General features: G+C 38.9%; 1 protein-coding gene across 3 annotated transcripts in view; it reads left to right on the top strand.

The window, feature by feature from the left end:
- The window catches only part of raly (RALY heterogeneous nuclear ribonucleoprotein), a 191,444-nt gene that overhangs the window by 113,124 nt on the left and 57,501 nt on the right, over positions 1-20,819 (top strand). For all 3 annotated transcript variants that reach the window (XM_061726625.1, XM_061726623.1, XM_061726624.1), the window contains exons 3-4: positions 1,741-1,813; positions 6,581-6,628. In XM_061726625.1, coding sequence (XP_061582609.1) covers positions 1,741-1,813; positions 6,581-6,628 — 121 coding nt within the window. The remainder of the gene's footprint in view (positions 1-1,740; positions 1,814-6,580; positions 6,629-20,819) is intronic.

The raw sequence follows: 20,819 nt of genomic DNA, 5'->3' as shown, positions 1-20,819 counted from the left end.
AACTCTGCACCGCGGTGATAACTCCCCATCGCTGTTTCTTACTGCCTCGGGTTGCTGCTTCTGCTCTAAAAACATCTCTGCCAAGCGCAAGGGAACTTTCCTGCACAACTCATGTTCCCTTTACGGCCCACATGATGCATTTTTGCCAAATTTCAGACATATATCTAGGGGTGTAACAATATATTGTGCCACGAAATTTCGCGATACAAAAACGTCACAATACGGGTCGTGGAGGTGACAAAGTGTATCGCGATATTGGGTTATTAATATTAATCTATTGTGTTGACTAGAAACGCGCATCCGACCGCGCCTCGACCCGCGGACCAAAATCTTACTCCACTCAGAAGAAACTGGTACCGTTTTGCGGTCCCGATCACGGGACTCTTGCAGGGTTTTGAGCTCTAAATTTTTAATTCTGGTGTAGAGTTCAGCCTTACCTTATTTAATTAAACCTTTTTGGGGTCATGAGTAGGATAAACACGGGGACAACTTCTGCTGAGTTCCAGTGTACTTTAATGTCCCTCAACAGTGTAGGATTTTAGAACATCAACACAGCAGCCAGTGCCGTACTGTGGCGTATCACTCCCCCTAATCTAAAACAGACTAATCACTACAGATAAACTGACTAGTGTCATTATAGTCCCTGATTTACATCAGAATATAAAGAATATATTTATAAAATATTGAACCCTGAATTACCAATACCAATAACCTTCTTAACAAAAATAAATCTCCTCTTACACTTATTAGGTGAGCATGAATCAATCTTTTTTATGATTTATTTTTATTTATTTATGAAAATTGTATGTATTTATTTATTTATTTAATTTCAGTTGTTAAATTTCTGGAAAAGAAAAAAGTCAAATCATACATGAGAGAAACTATTCGGTTTGTGGCTAAATACCTTTACTTGTATGAAACTGAAGATGCATAATGCAAACCTGACATTTACTTTTAGTTCAGTTTGTGGAAAATGGTTGGCCTGGCTTTATCTTTAAAACTTAAACAGTTATAAATCATTACAAACTGTAACAATAGGGCAAACGCACAGCATTGTTTTGTATTTTGTGTCTTTCAAATAAAAGGCAATTTTTTCTAGTTATATGTTCCTCATTCAAGGTTGTTAAAAAAATACTGCTATGATATCGTATCGTATCGTTATCGTGACCTCAATATCGTGTATCGTACCGTATCGTGAGATTAGTGTATCGTTACACCCCTAATGAACATATTCCTATCTGATAGATATATTTGAGGAGAGACTCGGTGAATAGGGATTGAAGGGGATGACTCCTTGTGGTTGAGCTTTGACTTGTGGTTAACGGTCAGGAACAGCACAGGTCCGTGTTTTTCTTCCCCCGCCTCTTATTATTCTTTAATCAGGACATCACCGCCTGATTTATTGCTGTTTTGGCCTCTGTGACAGCCGGTGTACGCGGCGGGAGCCCTGACGAAAGGCCCTGGCGATGCAGGGTTGCAGATGTTTGAGAACGGCTCAACGGCTTCCTCTAGTGTCCATAACCACATAGCACATTTCTACTTATTACACACAGCTTAGATGACAGGTAGTCTGTAAATCCTGTTCTCTTTACTGCAGCCTTTAATGATTTAACAGGCTATTGTTTCAGTGCTTTGGGGGTTTAACTGCAGTATAGATTTGCTGTATTCACCTCATTGTTTGTATGGATCTCCCATCATCTCTCTTGTTTCTTTGGGTTGTTTTTCTTTTTCTACCCTCAGATATCAACATGGCAGGAGAACCGAGGCCAAACAGACCTAAAGGCCTGAAGAGATCAGCGGCTTCTCTGTACAGGTACGGACTCTTGTGTTTTGGATCGATTCTTTGCTGACCTGCGTTACGTTAATCCTGCTTAACCGCTTAGCTGATGGTCAAACCTTTTACAACCACCTATTATTGCATAAAGACTCGCCTGTGGAAGCTGAAGTCGACACCAGAGTTTAGGGAAGCGTTTATTTTTATAGTTGCATGATACTATGTGTTTTTTTGTTGTTTTGGCTAAAGAAAAGTAGATGAATGAATAAAATCACACTTTTATTTTCCATGTCTTAATCATTTAAGGCCTGAAGTAAAAATATACGCACATATTTAAAAAAATATTTGAAACTTGATGTGTTTATTAGGCTATACGCTGAAATAAAACACAAAAGAATGTTTTGTATGATCTAAATGTATGAAACTTTTTATTTTATGGAGGTGCTACATGTCTCTGAAATATGGATCAAATATGATACACGTAACAATACGGGGTTTAGATTCCTATAGTGTCCTAATAATTACAAGTCTTCAAATGACGTACAACCTTTTCCAGGAGCTCAGATGTAACTTGACACGATGCGTCTTCCTCTGCAACTTTGGTAAAACGCACCACTCGCTATTTATATTTATCAACAATGTAAAAGATTTACAAGCCATTGCTTGACTTTTAAAATCCTAACGTTTTGCAGTTACTGGAAGCTTTGTGATGATGTTCTCAACGCTGTCGTTGAAGGTTCCAGTTCAGATATCAGTTGGAGCCTTTTTCTGCCTGCAGTTTTCATCCACTTTGTATTCTTTCTCCTTGTAACACCCTATAATGTAATAATTTCCTATAATGTAATAATTTCCTGAAAATGTAATAACGCCTGAAAATGTAATAAAATTTGCACTTAACTCAATCGAAAATGTAATAAAACCCAATAATGTAATAACTTCCCCAATATATAATAAAATATCCTGACGGATATTGTAATAACATTTGTACCAATAATGTAATACCTTATTACGTTATTGGGAATGTATTACATGGTACTCAAAGTCTGAAATTTAACCCAATAGTCATTCTGGTGTTTCAAATCCATTGTATATAACATTCTTAGGTACTTAAAACACAAAATGTAGAACTCTGGACTGAAAATGAACAAATATATTACATTATTTGTCAAGTATTACATTATCAGTTTTGGAAAAGAAAAAAAAGACTCACCTGAAAATGTAATAAATTCCCAATAATATAATAAGGTATTACATTATCGGTAAAAATGTTATTACAATATCAATAAGGATATTTTATTACATTATTGGAAAAGTTATTACATTATTGGGTTTTATTACATTTTCGATTGAGTTAAGTGCAAATTGTATTACATTTTCAGGAAATTATTACATTATAGGAAATTATTACATTATAGGAAATTATTACATTATAGGGTGCTACACTCCTGCAGTCTAAAAGAAAACCTGCATTTTAGGCTGATTGATGATTCTAAATCATTCTAAATAGATTCTAAATAGATCATCTGTGACCTTCAGTGGGATGGAGGTGGATGTAAACATTGACTGGATGATTAAATTAAACTGTCAACAAACTGCAAACTGCTTTGCTAAGAAAAAAAAGAGAGAGAGAGAAAACAGGATCACCTTGTTGCAAATTCAGTGACAAAAGGGGGGTTGCTACAAACTGACCTGTAGGGGAACTACAAACTAAACTACAATCACATGCAGTCTGAGCATGACACTACTAGATTTATTTACATGTGGACAAACATTCATTATGTTTTTAGTGAGACTGGGCTGTTTAACGAGGACAATATTAATTTCATCTGTAAATATTTTAATTTAAAATCATTTCTGAGAGTCAGGCCGGTATTGTTGCTGTCTTATCCCCCTGTAGTTTTGTTTTAAATTAGGTAAAATTCAGCTGAATGTTGTTAAAAATCAGGGGATTTGCCTTCAAAAAGCTCCTGGATCATTCTCCCAGTGCATTGTGGGTCATTGCCAGTACTCGAGTTGAAGGGGGATGAGGGGGGATGGCATCCCCCCTGAAATAAAAACGGTCAAAATCCTCCCCCCTGTAAAACTGCCATCCCCCCTTTCCATCCCTTATGTCATTTCATCAATGAATGTGGTTTTACTGCTATTTCAACATTTAGAGTCCTCACCAGAAAAATAACACCAGAAAAATAACTTATTTGACAATTTTCACCTGTTTCAAGTACATTTTAATTTGAAATCAGTAGGAAAATCTGCCAGTGGGACAAGATTTATCTTCTCATTACAAGCAAAAAATCTTGTTCCACTGGCAGATTTTTCTACTTATTTCAAGAGAAAATCTACTTGAAACCGGTGAAAATTGTTGTTTTTTCCAGTGATGAGTCTTTTTTTAAGTGTAATGAGATTTTTTTACTAAAATGAGACATTTTAACTAGAAATAAGACAAATATTCTTGTTAAGATTTAGAGTTTTTGCAGTGATCCATGTTACTTATCCTGTGAAGGACAGAGTCATATTGATAAGTTCAGAAAAGTGTTTTTTATTGTTGTGTTTTGATGTATTTGATGTAAGCCCAGTGGATATTTAAAGCTTACAGAAGGCTGCATTTAACTGCTGCTATGTCATTCCTGCAGTATTTCTGCAGGGGTTTTGGTCAGTGCTATTATTTGTAATATATTATATTATTTGTAATCAGCACAAATTATCTGTCCCCATATGATCAAATCCACCATCCCCCCTGATTCTTTTTTAAACTCCAGTACTGGTCATTGTCCATGTACCGTGACACACGGTTGAATCCGTTTGCTCCATTTGGCTGCAACACAGCATTCATCACATCCCTGCATACGTGAGGATTCAGGACGGTTCAGATTCTGTCTGCGTCCGTCTCCCGACGCGTCGTTAATAAACAGCTGGAAGCCAGTCGTGCACATGTCTTCACGTCGCCTCGCCGTCTTCTGCAGATAATGTTGTCTGCTTTGGATCATTAACTGCTCCAAATCTCCCCACCTCATCTTGGTAATCTGGTGCAGGCTCATCTTTGTTTCATTTATCAAAAAACACTGTTCCACGACTGGTTTACGGTCCTACTTTCACAGAGTCAAACTTTGCTCCTTGAATTTACCTTTGATTTGCTCTACTGTCCGTTTCACGTTAAGATTTCAGTTCTTACATGCAGTCCTCTTTATCCAGTTGTGTATACAGGACTGTCTCAGAAAACTAGAATATTGTGATAAAGTCCTTTATTTTCTGTAATGCAAAAATGTCATACATTCTGGATTCATTACAAATCAACTGAAATATTGCAAGCCTTTTATTATTTTAATATTGCTGATCATGGTTTACAGTTTAAGAAAACTCCAATATTCTATCTAAAAAAATTTGAATATTCTGGGAATCTTAATCTTAAACTGTAAACCATAATCAGCAATATTAAAATAATAAAAGGCTTGCAATATTTCAGTTGATTTGTAATGAATCCAGAATGTATGACATTTTAGTTTTTGTAATTGCATTACAGAAAATAAAGAACTTTATCACAATATTCTAATTTTCTGAGACAGTCCTGTATGTATAGATAGATAGATAGATAGATAGATAGATAGATAGATAGATAGATAGATAGATAGATAGATAGATAGATAGATAGATAGATAGATAGATAGATAGATAGATAGATAGATAGATAGATAGATAGATAGATAGATAGATAGATAGATATTTAGATCTTGCAACAGAGGGATTTCTTTTTGTGACATTCTAGTATTTTTCACTTATATTCATAAAAGAGAAATTTTTGATCAGTAACTATTTTACAATAATTTTAAAAACCGGTGGATAGAACAAACTCAGTACATGTTTTATTCTTATTTTACTGGAAAGTTTAAAGAACTTTATAAGTTTATATAAGAAAAACAATTTAGAAAAACGAGGCACTCAAGAAGATAGAAAAATATAAAAAGCCTTTATTAAATCATGGCTTTGTAAAAGTTAAAAAACGCAAAAAGGCATTTTTTTTAACTTTTACAAAGCCATGATTTAATAAAGGCTTTTTATATTTTCTATCTTCTTGAGTGCCTCGGTTTTTCTAAATTGTTTTTCAATCTTTTTGATCCCCATGCCGAACAGCACCTGAAGTTTACTGTACATTTTTTTCTCACACCCAGCAGCACTCCATGCATTTGTAGTTATAAAAAATAATAAAATAATAAAAATCTGAATTACCAGGAAGTTAATTTAGGTTTGGTAATCAGTGTCATGTTGCAGTAATTTGATTTGATTTAAGGAGGTTTTAGACCTGCGATGTAAAAAGTGAGCACGCCAGTAACTCCTTAGCGTGTAGCTTTTACTTAAAGACTTATTTGAGTTTATTCGCTCCCCAAACTCTGCTTAAAGTCTTGACTGAGTTACTGCTCATCCCTGACATAAGTATATGTGCATGCGTACTAGCGCCAGTGTTGAGAACATGCCCGTCTGTGCTGAATAACACCAGCGTGATTCAACATCAACCGTGTCACTTACTGTTAAATATTCTCTCCATCATTCTGAGGGTCTGTGTCGGTTACCAATCCCTCTGCCGTCTCGGGGATTTGCGTTGCTTCTTTAAATCTCCTGGGGTTAGAGGAACTATGTCGTGGTTGCTTTGTCTCCCACACACAGTTTGTAATTATCGCCTCTTTTGTCATTTTTTTCTTCTTCATTTGTGCAGTTTGTGTAAATTCCTAAACGTTTTTGTTCCCACGGCTCCTTTCAAATGTGGTTTACTTCATTATGTATTTACTATGTTCTATTGTGCTTTTTTTTCGACAGTGGCTACGAGTTTGACTATGATTACTACAGAGAAGACTTCTACGACAGGTAAGCAGGAGGATGGCGACGCTGCACCGATGGTTGGATCACATCAGTAACTTCTGAGTGTCAGTGTAGCGTAATGTGAGATAAAACCATCTCCGCCCAGCAATGACAGCACAGTCAATGTGGCTTTAATACATTTTATTGTCTTAATGTTATGTAAAGTGAACATGGGGAGGCAGGAAAAGCAGATTTTCACATGGAAAAGTCCATCTGTAACAACAACAACACTTCTGCAGCACGTGTACGTTTCCGGATAAAACAGCAAAACAGTGACAGGTTGTTTGCCTGTATGTGGTCCCGTGATGGACTGGTGGCCTGTCCTGGGGGGAATAGGACTGGCATAGTCTCTAGCAGGTATAGATGGAGATGATGGACAGATTTCCAGTTTTTGTCAGTGTGGTTTAAAGACAAATCTCTTAATTTTGTTTTTCTTTGAACAATATTTGTATTAAATTTCAACATAAATGTACAAAAAAAACCCAAAGCAATCAGCAAGTATCATATTAATTGTCCAATAAAATGCAAGCAGGTCCTGCTGTGTCCACACAGACAAAAACAAAACAAGACAGAACAAATAAACAAACGGGAAAAAAAAAACTAAAATAAAAAAATTAATAAATAAATAAAAATGAAATGGAAAAAAAATTAAAAATAAAAAAATTACAAATCTCTTAATTCAAATTCAGCTAATTCAAAGATTATATGTATTATAGCATTATATGACAAAATATAATTTCACACAGGTGAGAATGAAAAAGTGTAATTATTGGTGGGACTGTGAAGGAAAGATAGTTTTATGAGGCTTGTTTGTACAAACACAAACGTCTCGTCTCCAAGTGAAACGTGCAGCAGTGCAGGTTTGTCGTGAGTTCTCTGGTGAGGTCCAGCACCCGCATGCTTTTCTTCCTCAGCGATGACATCAAAATGTTTAAAAAATGGGATTTTGTTTTGCCCCGGAGTGGATTTAAGGGAGAGTGTGGAGTAGTCGTGAGTCGTGTGCCCTGAAAGCCAGTGGTTTGATTCCTGCTCCCGTGTTAAAGTGTCGCCGGGTGAGACGGTGAATCCCGACTTCCTCATAATCAAGCTTCAGTAACACTCTTTGTCTACACTCCCGCACCTCCTCCTTCACCACCTGGTCTTCTCTCCTCCCCGTCTCCTTGATCACATCAGCTGTCGTCGTCCAGTTATCTCAACTCCTCCCTGAAAGCAGCACAACACTTTTCCTTTTCCAGTTTCCATCACTGCCTCTTTTTTTTCTTCTTTTTTTTACATTTTCTCATTGAATTTACAAAAAAATAAGGCACATTGTACATTCCAAAAAAAAAACATTTTCATCAAAGAGCACTGAGCGACCAATGAGTAAAACCAAACAAAGAAGATACACACGAAAAGAAAAAAAGGAATAAACAAACTAACCAAAAGAATGAAAAAACGCAAGTGATCAGTCAGGAATTAGGGAACAAAGATACTTCCGGAGATGCTGGGCTTTTTGAATCGTGCAAGATTTTAAATATTTTTTGTACTGAATTATTTCGTTGGATTAATTTTCAAAAAGCGACATTTATGAATAAAAAAATGTAGCCAATATAATTAAATTATTAATCCCAAAATCTATTTTTTTGTCCTCCACTTGTAAACCAACTTTAATGCTTTCAAATGTAAGAATGGGAATGGATTGATCATTATAAGTTATCCAATATTGGAAAGCTTCCCAAAACGTCCTGGTTAAGCTACGAGAGAAAAAAAGATTCCATCACTGCCTCTTCTGGAAGAAAGTATTCACTACAGCCATCTCCATCCTCTTTGCAGAGTCTACCAGCATCTGTCTTTCTGCATCCCTGCCCATCACCTCCTCCTCACCTCTGTCCCCTGCACCCACATGTCCGCTGAAGTCTGCTGCATCACCACTCTCACACATCTGGGGATGCTCTGCATCCCGTCATCTAACTCACTCCAGGATTTATGTGGCATAAACTGACAACATTAAACAACAAACCTTCACTGTCCAGCTTTAGACTCGTCACTCCGACACTCTTTTTCACCTCCATAACATTCCCAACACACTCCTCTTTCAAGAAACCTCCTACTCCACTCCTGTTCCCATCAGCACCGTGATAGGACAGCTCAGATCCTGCCCCCGGGCTCCAGGCCCTGCTGCCTTTCCACCTGGTCTCTGCACCGTGTCAACCAAGGGCCAATTCCCAATACACCCCCTACTTTCTACCACTAGCCCTAAAAATGAAGCCACAGGTGTAATGTCCTTGTAATGTTCCCTAGGGATTAGGACACCACTTGCTACGTCACTGCGTGGTTTACGTTCGGGTACGTAAGCGACTGCGTAGTTACGTTTGCACAAACGTCACACCGTATCAGGAAGGCCAGAGATAAAAGCTGTTTTAATTTCAGCTGTAGCGCTGTTAATATGCCACTTTATTAAGTTTTAATATTTTTTCAGGCGTAAAAGTAACCGTTAAGATCCCCAACCTGGACTCAGTTTATCCAAATAACGCCTGTTAAGAAATTTGATCCGAAGTTTTCGAGATGAGAAGAGCCGCCGGCTCGGGAGCTGATTTATGGTTCTGCGTTAAATCGCCGCAGAGCCTACGGCGTACGGCGCGCGTCGCCGTGTAACATACGCCGTAGGTTCTGCGTTGGTGTAACGCGGAATCATAAATCAGCCTTTATTCTGGCGAGGTTTGAAAAAGACTTCTCAACAACGAGCAAGCGAGTGATTATGTACATTCACTGAGTAAATATTATGAAAGTAAAATATATATTTCTTGCTAGAAATGTAATCAAAACGCATTTTTATGCAGAAACTAACTCAAAATATTGATTTTATTCACTAAAAAATAAGAAATGTCCGCCATGTTTTTTTTTTTTTATTCAGTCTGCAAATGATGACGTAAAGCATTCTGGGAAACTTTTCTGGCCCTCGGTCAACTAGTGTGCATCCGAAATCCCTAGCTGTGAAGGACCAGATTCATAACCACTACCCGTCGTTTTCAGCACTACCCCTAGGTGAAAAGAGGAATTGGGACACCACTACCCTCACGGGAACGTGCAAAATTTAGGGGTAGTGCTGAAAAGTAGGACTAGGGGGGGATTGGGACTGGGCCCAACTCTAACTTTTCCTGGCATAGTCCCTACATTCAGAGTCCCTACTCTCAGTCCTGACCTCTCGACTCTCCTCATTTCTCTCTGCGACTGAACACGCCTTCCTCCTCCTCTCCTCCTCCTCCTCCTGCAGGTTAGCAGCACTGGTGCCAGTTCTTGCTAACCTATAGTTAACAAGTCAGACTTTGATACTTGCATCATTGTTTATTGGGCATGGGATGCCCTTCCTGACTAGGGCTGGGGATCGATTCAAATGTCAAGAATCGATTCGATTCCGATTCTTAAGATTCAGAATCGTTTATCAAGATTTGATTCGGTTCGATTCGATTCCGATATTGATTTGGGTTAGTGTTATTAAAACTGATTTTTGAGCTGTTGCATGAATTATATGACTGTAGTTATGCAAAATATTACTACTAGTATTATATTGAGATTAAACAGCAAGTATTGCAGCTAATGATGCTGTAAGGACCAATCAGCTCCCAGAATGCTGATAGAACTGCTTTCAGAAACATCGTGGAGTAGAATTACCAAACAGATCCAGGGAGGAAACAGAGACGGATGAAATCGGTTTTATTTTTTCCCACATTCCGTTTTTATTTGTTCCATTTTTGGTCTATTTTGGTTTTTAATTTTTGAGCATTTGGTTTTTAGCATTTTTTGCAAATGTAACCCCAAGACAGTATATAAAGTAATGAAATATAGACAATTTATGCAATTATAACCTAACACTTTAATGTTTTCATACCTTTAAACATATTTAAAGGCAAAAACATGGCAGCAGTTATTCTCGTGTCCAACAATACATTCCTTTATGGGGATAAACAAAAAAATAACCAAAAGTTGTAATGTAATGATGAAAAAAAAAAATACATAAATAAAAAAAACATTTTAAAGAAATCGTTCTTTAGACATATGAATCGATTTTTAGGAATTAATATGAGAATCGATTTAGAATTGGGAAATTTATTTTTTCAACACAGGCCTATTCCTGACACAACCCTCTGCATTTATCCGGGCGTGGGACCGGCACGAGGAAGACACTGGCTTGTGCCCCTCTTAGGCTGCATTCATTTGTTAATATAAAAATAAATCATTCAAATGCTTAAATGTTTCAAAGGCATTTGTAGTCCTCTTTCTACGGCTCATAATGGTATCATAAAACAATTTGCAGGAACATCTGTGTGTGTAAAAGGACACGGCTGCTTATGTTGACTGCACCCAGAGGAGGCGTTAAAGTCTCTGGACTTCGTGGCATCTGGCATTGACTGTCACGCTGGGAAAACATCTATTGTGAAGAGATCAATCTGCGTTGCAGAGCTTTGCTTTTTGCTGAAATGGGTGCCATGTGCTCCAAGATAACACTGAAAAAGACCCTCCAGATGTTTATCAGCAGCAGGTCTAAAAGCCTACAGAAGATTATAGATGTGATCCCAAAATCAACTTGGCACCCGAGATAGTGAGACGCCGACCGAGCGGCAGCCCGGGAGCCCAATTACAACGACCTCGGGGGAGATGTGCTCATGTGGTAACGATTACTGCCCTGTGAAGACCAGGTGAACGTCATCATCATCAAAGATGCTGCACTTACCAAGTCAGTCACCTCAGAACCCAGGAACACAAACTGGGGTCATTTCAGATAATTGTACAGACACTTTTTTTTTTATGTTTGTGGTGCAGAGGTTTGGCGTTTAACAAAACATGGACTTATGTGAAGGATGTAAAACAATCCACGAAAAGTTTCTTTGATTTAAAAAAAAAAGGACAAATGCACCAGTCTTTTTTTTCCAATAAAAAAAGTCAGAGGCAGCAAAAAAAAAGGAGCTTGCGGTTTCTTCATCTTCCAGTAAAAACAGACCCGTTGTGTCAGTTAAATATCTAAATTATACGCCCTTTTCCCAGTTGTTTTATTCTGTTCTCAGAGCAGTGCATGCAGAAAATGTAACTCCCACTGGTGCTGTTGAGCATGCGGCCGGTCTTCTGGAGTGGATGTGTGATGTTCCAGTTCTGATGCACTTCCTTCACCCGTTGTCTACTCAGTCATGACCGTGACCAAGTCTGCTGCTTTCACTCCAGAAGCGCCGGTCAGATAATGCACAGATAATAATTTTAATTCTATTTTTATTCCAGTTTGCATAGCTGCTGATTGTTGCTGTTGTGTTATTCCATCTTATCTAACGGCCTGGACTGCAAGCAGGCCACGTCGGCACCCAGACTCTTCTACCACGAAGCCATGCATTTGTAATGGATGCGGTCAGTGGTGGAGCTTTGTCTTGCTGAAAGATGCAAGGCCTTCTCTGAAATAGACCTCATCTTGACAAAAGTACACATATATGTTGCTCTAAAAGCACTTCTGGATATTGTTTATACATAGTTTCTTATTTGCATAACATAACCTTCATTTGTGGAAGGGAAGACGGTGTATTCTCAGTGAATTCCCAAAGTATTCTTGAGCCCACTTCATGATTTTCACATGCAACATTTTGCACATTTTCAGTTTTAATTGAGGCCCAAAGATCATGGACATCCAACATCTGAGACTTTTGATGGAATGTTGGAAATGTTGAGATATACAAAGTCTTTGCATTTTGACATTGAGTAACATTATTCTGAATTTCACACTTTTAAAAAGTAATTTTTCTGCAGATTAAAGAACTGCTGTCCATATGTATTTATTTCTTTGAAACACTGCATCTCAAATACGCTTTTTAAAATATCCAATGAACTTCATACACGTGTTGACAGCTATGGTGGTTCTTTTTAGCAATTAATTTCTCTTTGGGGGATTAATAAAGTATTTTGAATTTTGAATTTGAATTTGAATGTGCAGTGGATATAAACTGTCTACACACCCAGGTTTTTAAAGTAGGAAGATAAAAATAACATAAATTGATCTTCCAACAAACGCCCTTTCATAACGGGGGCGATAAGAAAGGTAAAAGAATATCGAAGTCACTGAATGCACCATGGGACATTGTCAAAACCACCACCAATAGTTGGACAAAACGTGGCACCGCAGAGACCCTGCAAAGATCAGGATGACCCTCTAAAGATGATGAGAGGATGAGGACAAAACTTCTGAGGGAGGCTACAAAGAGGCCGAAAAACAAGAATTTCTAGCAGGTACTGATCCGTCCTTGCATGTGACTTTTAGTCCCCAAAATCTACCCCATGTCTCATAATCAAGGCTGTGGGGTACCGTAGCAAGACAGAAGTAGCTTCTTACAAAAAAGAAAATGCAAGCCCCCTTGAACTATGTCAAAAAACTCAGTTAGTCGCGCTCTGATGAGACAAATGTTGAACTGCTTTCATTCTAGCACTTGGGCATCAGCTAAGGAGCACCGCACCAATACTAGAGCACGGTGGCGGTAGCATGATGCTGTGGGGCTCCCTCTCTTCAGCTGAGGCAAGGCCACCGGTAAAGATATATTAGACAAATAAATAGCTCCAAAAGTCGAAATGAATTGCTGCACAACTACCATATTTTCTGGACTATAAACCGCACCTGCATACAAGCCGCATCCGCTCTATTTAAAAAAAAAAAAAAGATATGCAAGCTGCAGATATTTATGTTGTTAGATTAGATATTTACTACATGTACAGAAGGATTTTGAACTGTAAATGATGTACATGTTTGTACCTAAATAGTTCCTTTCCTAACAGTGTCTTTTAACACGGCAGCAACTTTACTGATTAAAACGGGACAGAACCAAGAGAAAATAACCGGTATTTATTTCTATTTATCTATTTATCTGTTTGAAATCTGCTTCTACCTACTTCTATCTGCTAAAGAAGAAGTAGCATATTCTTCTTTGCATTTATTTTGTCTTAGTTTTGATTCTAATTCCAGTTAGAGCGCCCCGAGCGGTGGAAGAAAAATCCACAGAATAGCTGCACCTTTGTATAAGCTGCATGGTTGAAAACCTATGAAAAAAGTAGCGGCTTATAGTCCAGAAAATACGGTAGTTGTCCTCCATCAAAACTGAAATGGAAGAAAATGTTTCACATTCACATTCGTACCCGAGACCCCCTCGCAATGTGAAGGAAGTTGAGTCTTTTTTGGGAGAAGAGTTGGGTACAATGTCTTAGAAGCTCACTCAATATGTGAAGGCTACAGTCCTCCTGCACAGGTTTGACTCCCAGCCTGGGACCCTTTGCTGCATCTACTCTTCCTGTCAAAATATTTTCAAATAAAGACCCTTAGGGACACAAAAAAAAAAAAAAAACATAAAAAAATCCCAATTCTAGACGTCTGAAGTTAAGCAACTTAGGGCCAAATCCACAAAGAACAGATTGCGCCCGCAAATAGCGCTGTGAATTGCGCCGCATTTGCGCCCGCAATTTGCCCCGCTTTAAGGTCCTATTCACAAAAGATTTTGCTCTAATGATATACCAGCGCAAACACGCCCATAAAGTTCTGCAGCTGAGTGCAATTTGCACTTGTCTGAGTAAGTGAGCGGAGCTGTTTCCAGTGTTCTCCATATTTCAGCACACAGATTGGTCCATAATGAAAACTGCAGAGAGCACAACAGCCTCAACTTTCACGTATTTGTACTAGTATTTTGCATGCAGATAGATAGATAGATAGATAGATAGATAGATAGATAGATAGATAGATAGATAGATAGATAGATAGATAGATAGATAGATAGATAGATAGATAGATAGATAGATAGATAGATAGATAGATAGATAGAACTTTATTCATCCCCAAAGGGAAATTCAACCGTCCAGCAGCTCATCAAAACATAAACTTAAAAATCAACCACACTTCCATTCAGACAATAAAAGCACATTCATAATATTAAAATAAACATGAAATATAAGGTTTTTAAACAAATATCATGTAAAGTGCAAACTAAAATATAGTCCAGTTGTGGCAGAGGTGAGTGTGTGAAACTGAGTTCAGAACGAGTTAAACAGTCTTATTGCTGCGGGGACGCAAGGATCTCCTGAACCGCTCCGTTCTGCAGCGCAGTGAGAGGAGCGACCGCTGCAGCTCCTGCTCCTCTGTTGCTCCAGGAGGCTGTGGAGAGGGTGTCTGCTATTGTCCATTATAGCAGTGATTCTTAACCATAGGGCCGCGGCCCACACCTGGGCCGCGAGCGCCATCTAGTGGGCCGCCAAAAAAAATTCAGTTTTGTACGTGTGGGCCGCGAGGGCCGCGGGACTGCATAGCAACTCCCAACCAAATGAGGAGAAGAAGACACTCAGCTAGCTGTACGTGTAATAGTAAGAGAAATGGTGTGTATTTACAGAGTAAATCCTTCATTTTGCACAGAGTAGGTTTAGATCCGCCAGGATTAGGGATCGATTACTTGGGTCTGCGCCCTGAGCGAGCGAGCGCGGCGTGATCATTTACCCTGACGCGTCCCCGCGGCCGGGGAGGTCGGCTGAGGCTGCCGCTCGGGCGGTGGGCTCCGTCGTTACTGCTGAAGGATGGTAGATGTAGATGCGTGGGCTGTCGTGTCTGCTGGAGTGGACTGTTCGGGCTTTCGAAAAAGCATCGGAAAGTAACTGCTGCAGCGCGACCAGAGAGCTGCGGTCCTGGCTCTGCCTGTCTCAGATGATCAGGCTCGGATGAAACCCGACACACTGAGTCCTGACAACGTATTAGTGTAAATAACTTAAAGTAAAATCAAACTAAGTTTTGTCCTCGCTGTATTTTTAAATATGCAACCCGGAATGGACAGATTCATCCTGGTTCAGTCTTCCCACTGGGACAAAACCAGTGTCTCATACGTTCAGAGGCCGAGGCGTTCAAAGTGCGAAAGTGAAACGCCACTGAAACAAAACACAAAGTTTTTCATCAAACATATCCACTCAAGTCTGAACTGAAGTCACAGGAAAAATAAACTGACCATCCTGCCCATGTTTGGGTCCAGATACAGCTGTGAAGCAACTTTCTCCACAGTGAACATAATTAAAACTAAATATCGTTTCAGGCTCATCAATGAGCACCTCCACATGCATATGAGAACCTGACTCCATCCAGCCCAGATTTAAAGTCCTGACAGGAGAAGTTAGAGCTCAGTTCTCTCACTGAACAACAGAAAGTGGGGGCATACGATTATAAGAAGGGAAGAAAGAGAAACTGCAAAACTGTTAAATTGTTAAGATGTGTTTATATTAATTTAGTATAAAAATGTGTTGAGACAATTAACAAAGAAAAGGGGAAATTCAAACTGCTGGTAGAGAAATAAAATAAAATTTGAAAAGTAAAATAAAATCTACTTTATTTTTAAGAGAAAAAAATATGTTTAATTCAAGTTAAACATGTTAATTGGCAAATATGTACTTTTTTTAATATAACAGTCAGATGCAGATGTTGATACAACTATGAGGCTACTTGAATATACACACACACACACACACACACACACATATATACATATATATATATATATATATATATATATATATATATATATATATATATATATATATATATATATATATATATATATATTATGATGTTCTACCCCTGCTATACAGTGTTAATATTTAATGGGCCCCGGGCAACTCTGTACTGAAAAAATTGGGCCCCAAGGTCAGAAAGGTTAAGAACCCCTGCATTATAGCACTCAGTTTGTTCAGTGTGCCCCTCTCCACCACAGATTAGCGGGTCCAGACTCCTGCCCAACACTGAGCACGCTTTTTTGACCAGTTTGTTCAGTCGCCTGGTGTTTTTGATTGCAAGGCTGCCCCCCCAACACACAGCAGCAAAAAAAAGTGCACTGGCCACCACCGTGTGTAGAACATAGCCATCATCTCCACACACACATCGAAAGACCTCAGTGTCTGTATGACATAAGCTAATGAAATGTCAAATGTTAAGGGGCTGTGCGCATTTACGCACAAGGCACAGCACCAGTAACTTCATTAACACCGGATCGGGATCAGATCAGGATCTAATGGTAATTCATGTTCTGTGTTTTGCTACACACACCTACAGGTCAGCTGTTAAACACACACATTCTAGATTTATATGTTTATATGGTGGAATTGTTTGTAATAAAGCAGCCCCTTACTGTATGGATGAATCCTGAGCTCCGTCCTGTTATTTTTATTTTTAAATCCGAGATAAGTCCACAACCCCACTTGATCTGACTGTCTACAGTCATGTCTGAATGTAGATTTCACCGTTAATATCATTCAGTATCACACAGGCTTGAATGATATTGAAGAGAGAGAGAGAAACAGAGACAGAGGGGAGTGAGGAGTGAGTTTGCGCGCAGTTAGTACACGCTTCGAAAAGACGGTATTTGCTCCACTATTTTTGCGTGTGGCAAATAGCGCTGGCCTTTGTGAATTAGACGGTTTTTGCAATGAGGTTTATTTGCATAGAAAGGGGGCAATTTTGCGCCGAATGAATATCACCTAATTTACATGCATGCAAATGGCACAGGCGCAAAAGGCCACTATTTGCTTGGCAGCGCAGTTTGTGCTGCAATTCGCCTTTTGCGGGTGCTTTGTGAATTAGACGCTCTCTTTTTGTCTCATTTGCACCGGTTTAGCGGCCGCAAAAGCCGCGCAATCCTTTTGTGGATTTGGCCCTTAATGTTGTAATGAAGGCAAAAGGTTCTCATATATAAATATTACTTGGTAGAGGATCTTCATATTTATATAATCCAGCTTTGGTAGGTTATTTTAATTAAAATACTCCCAATAAATGATTGCCTTTTCCTGTTTGTCAGAATATTACATCATTGTAGCCATTTTATACCTGCTGTACTTTTAAAGCCTTTTACTGCCGCGTCCCAAGTGTTTTAGACAAGTTACCATGGAGTTCATACTCAGGAAATATAGCATATTTTATGTAATTGTAAAATCACTTTTGACATTTAAGGTATTTTTTTATCCTCTATGATGAATACAATATGGGTTTATGACATCTTAAAATTATTTTATTCTCAATTGAAGTCGATCTGTTTTTAAGAGGCAATGATCTTTATCAAACCACACGTATATTTTACATTTCTGTAAACACCTCAGACTTCTTATGGCAGCGCCATAAAATAAAAATACAACATCCTATCAGCAAGTAGTTTAGTTTAGAATTATAAAGGAATTCACTCAAACTTAATCATATTTGCCAAGGATTGTATTTACTTTCATTCTGGCAGGATCTTTACAAACGGTTATTTCCAACTTTATGTCAAAATCTCAGATCCGTTGTTAAACATGTTATTTTCAGTGGATTATTACAACAGCGCATTGTTCCGAACAATCCTTTTCCCTGTAGATCCCTGCGCTCCGTCTCTTCAGGATATTTCTTATAACGTGGCGGTCAACTGACCAAACTTGGCAGACCTCGGAACATCAAAGAGCTTTGTGAATGTGTGGGGTTTGCAGCCTCATGACCCCGGAGATTTACTTTCTCAAAGTGCCCTCAAACACAAGCCGTCAGTTTGGTAAATAAACGAGCACATTGTCTGGCAGCTATCGTGGTAGGATTCCCACACGGACAAAGTGGAAACGAGGTGGAAATCATGGGAAAGGTTTATTTTACAGATCCTTCTCAACGGCCTTACTTATGAAGAACACAATACGAAAAGGCAAAGTGTTAAATCCTAATAGTTTAAGCCATATACTTTACACTGCCGTTGAACTCTCGGTTATCAAAATAAAGAAAGAAGGAATGTATGGCGACTTATTGTGTTTGAATCAGAACGTCCAACACAAACAGCATCAACCCTACTGCAAAAACAGCCCCTCCAGAAATAAGCATAATTTTCCATAAATCTAGTCAAACTTGTCTTATTTTAAACAAATATATCTTGAGCTTAGTGGACTTTAGGTAAGTAGAATTGTTTAAACTAGCAAAGTAATCTGAATAGTCTTCTAATATTCTAAGTTTTTTTTTCTTAATTAGAAATTAGTTTTTGCAGTGTAACTTGGCATTGCCTCTTCAAACCTTTGACACCCTGCACGGTAGCTCCAGTGAGCTCTGAACGCACAAGAGTGGAGAGGCTGTCCCTAAGTCTGCACGGAAAATCATTGCATTTTCTACTCTGTTTGCTCGAAGACTCATTCTTCTGAAATGGTCTCATTCTGTCCCACCTACACATAATAAATGGATTCAGGAAGTATTGCAGTGTGTTACACTAGAAAATATCAGGTTCTCCTTGAAAGGTTCATTAGACACCTTCTACAAGACATGGAAGCCTTTCCTGGTATACATTGACTCACTGTTCATTGTTTCAGAAAGTAGCCCCCTCCCCCATTATTATTTTTATTAGGGCCCGAGCACTGACAGTGCGAAGGCCCTATTGTAGCTGTAGGATTTTTTTTTTCCGACGAAATTAGGTCCTTTTTTGCCCCCCTAAACGTGCCCCAAAAGTCACCAAATTTTGCACGCAAGCCAGGTGTCAGGGTTTGACACTTCCCCCCAGTTTGTGACTTTCAGTTTCTGTCTTGCCCCGCCTGTGTCCCATCTGCCCTGATTGTGTCTGCACCTGTGTCCCGTCATGTCTCGTTATCCCTTCAGTATATCTTGTCTTGTCATTCCTTGGTTCCCTGTCGGCCCGTACTGGTTCTTCCCTCCATGTGCTCCTGGTCTTTGATCCCTGTTAGTTTTTGATCCTGCTCTGCAGCGCTTTGTTTTTACCTTTTTGGATTAAAACCCTTGTTTTTTGAGAACTCCTGCCTCCAGCCTCCCTCTCTCTCCTGCATTTGGGTCCTAGCAAACCAAACCGCAACACCAGGCCTGGCGAAAAATTTGATATTTAATGGTTTGCATTAATGGGCGTGGCCTAATGGCTCAACAGCGCCCCCAGAAAACTTTGTGCCTCAAGCCCCACAATACGGTTTGACGTACATGCACAAAAATAGTCCATATGGTCCATATTTGATAGTCCCTACTGTCTGCCATAACTTTTGAATGGTTTGACATAAAGGGGGGTGGGGGCGGGGGGGGTTGATATAGATGGGATCAGGGAAATCTGAGGGAATGTTATAACAGAACTATTGTTGGATGTAATTGTTGTTCTCAGCGCTTGTGTTTCTGTTTGGTTCTGTACAAAAACCAATAAAGAAAGTTTGGATAAAAAAGAGTGAAGAGGCCACTGGTATGTTACGAAGGTGGAAGGTCTATCTAAATGCGTTCAAAATTTTAAAGTGGGAACGGCTCGTGTTGTAAGATTGTTTCCTTTTAATGTTGCATCCGACACAAAGCTCACAGCTTATCATGTTGTGAGAGGATGATGCTGTAAAGTAAATTATAACATGGTCATTGTGAAACCTAACACATGAAAACATACAGTCCATCAGAGCAATCATTAAGGAGCGCAGAACATTTTTTAATAAAACGTGCCAGGAACTGGAATGACAAAGAAATTCTTAAATTAGAAACTGAAACAACTTAAAGAAAATGATTGATCAATATTGGAAAAATAACACAATATGAGAGAGCTGAGCTCCAGGCAACAGCAGGTTATCAAGTCCTGCACAATGTGAAGAAGCCTGGAAAGGGTTAAATAGCCGATGGGAGCAGCAAACCAGCTGGGAATAAAAAGGGGCTACACCATCTGAAATGTCCCTTTAAGGACGACTGAGTCTGAATGGCTGGCGAGTGTGAATTTAATGCCTGTGTGAACCTGTGTCACATCTTTTCTGCCCTTCTTGCTCTAAACTTGACCAAAAATTTAAAAAAAAGTTGAGTTGAGTTTATTGAGAGAACGTTCCAGTTCATCCAACAGGTCAGGCCCATCAAGTGTTTCCAAGCTGAACTGGGAAGGTTCATACTTTATGAGAATCACAGTGTGTTCTGGTGCAGGAACAGGCCTCCCCATCTGTTGAAACAAGGTTGTACGTTTTGTGTCAAAATATCATTCATGTAATATTAAAGAGAGCCCCAGGGAAAGAACAGACCAAGCCAAGAGACATAAAAGATGTTGGCTGGTGTCATCAAAGATTTCCATTAACGTAGTCAACTGATGACTTTATCTGAGTCTGTTAGTTCCTCCAACTATTTGCTTTGCTAAAATAGTTAACACGAAAAGAAGGGAGATTTGTCTGGTATATTATTTATTTGGCGTAACAATGCTTCTTGGAAATCAATGGACCCATGAAAAAT

This window comes from Cololabis saira, chromosome 8, assembly GCF_033807715.1.
Source record: "Cololabis saira isolate AMF1-May2022 chromosome 8, fColSai1.1, whole genome shotgun sequence".
In the NCBI taxonomy this organism is placed as follows: Eukaryota; Metazoa; Chordata; class Actinopteri; order Beloniformes; family Belonidae; genus Cololabis; species Cololabis saira.
The sequence above is the reverse complement of the archived record's forward strand: the minus strand, read 5'-3'. Positions and strand labels throughout refer to the sequence as shown.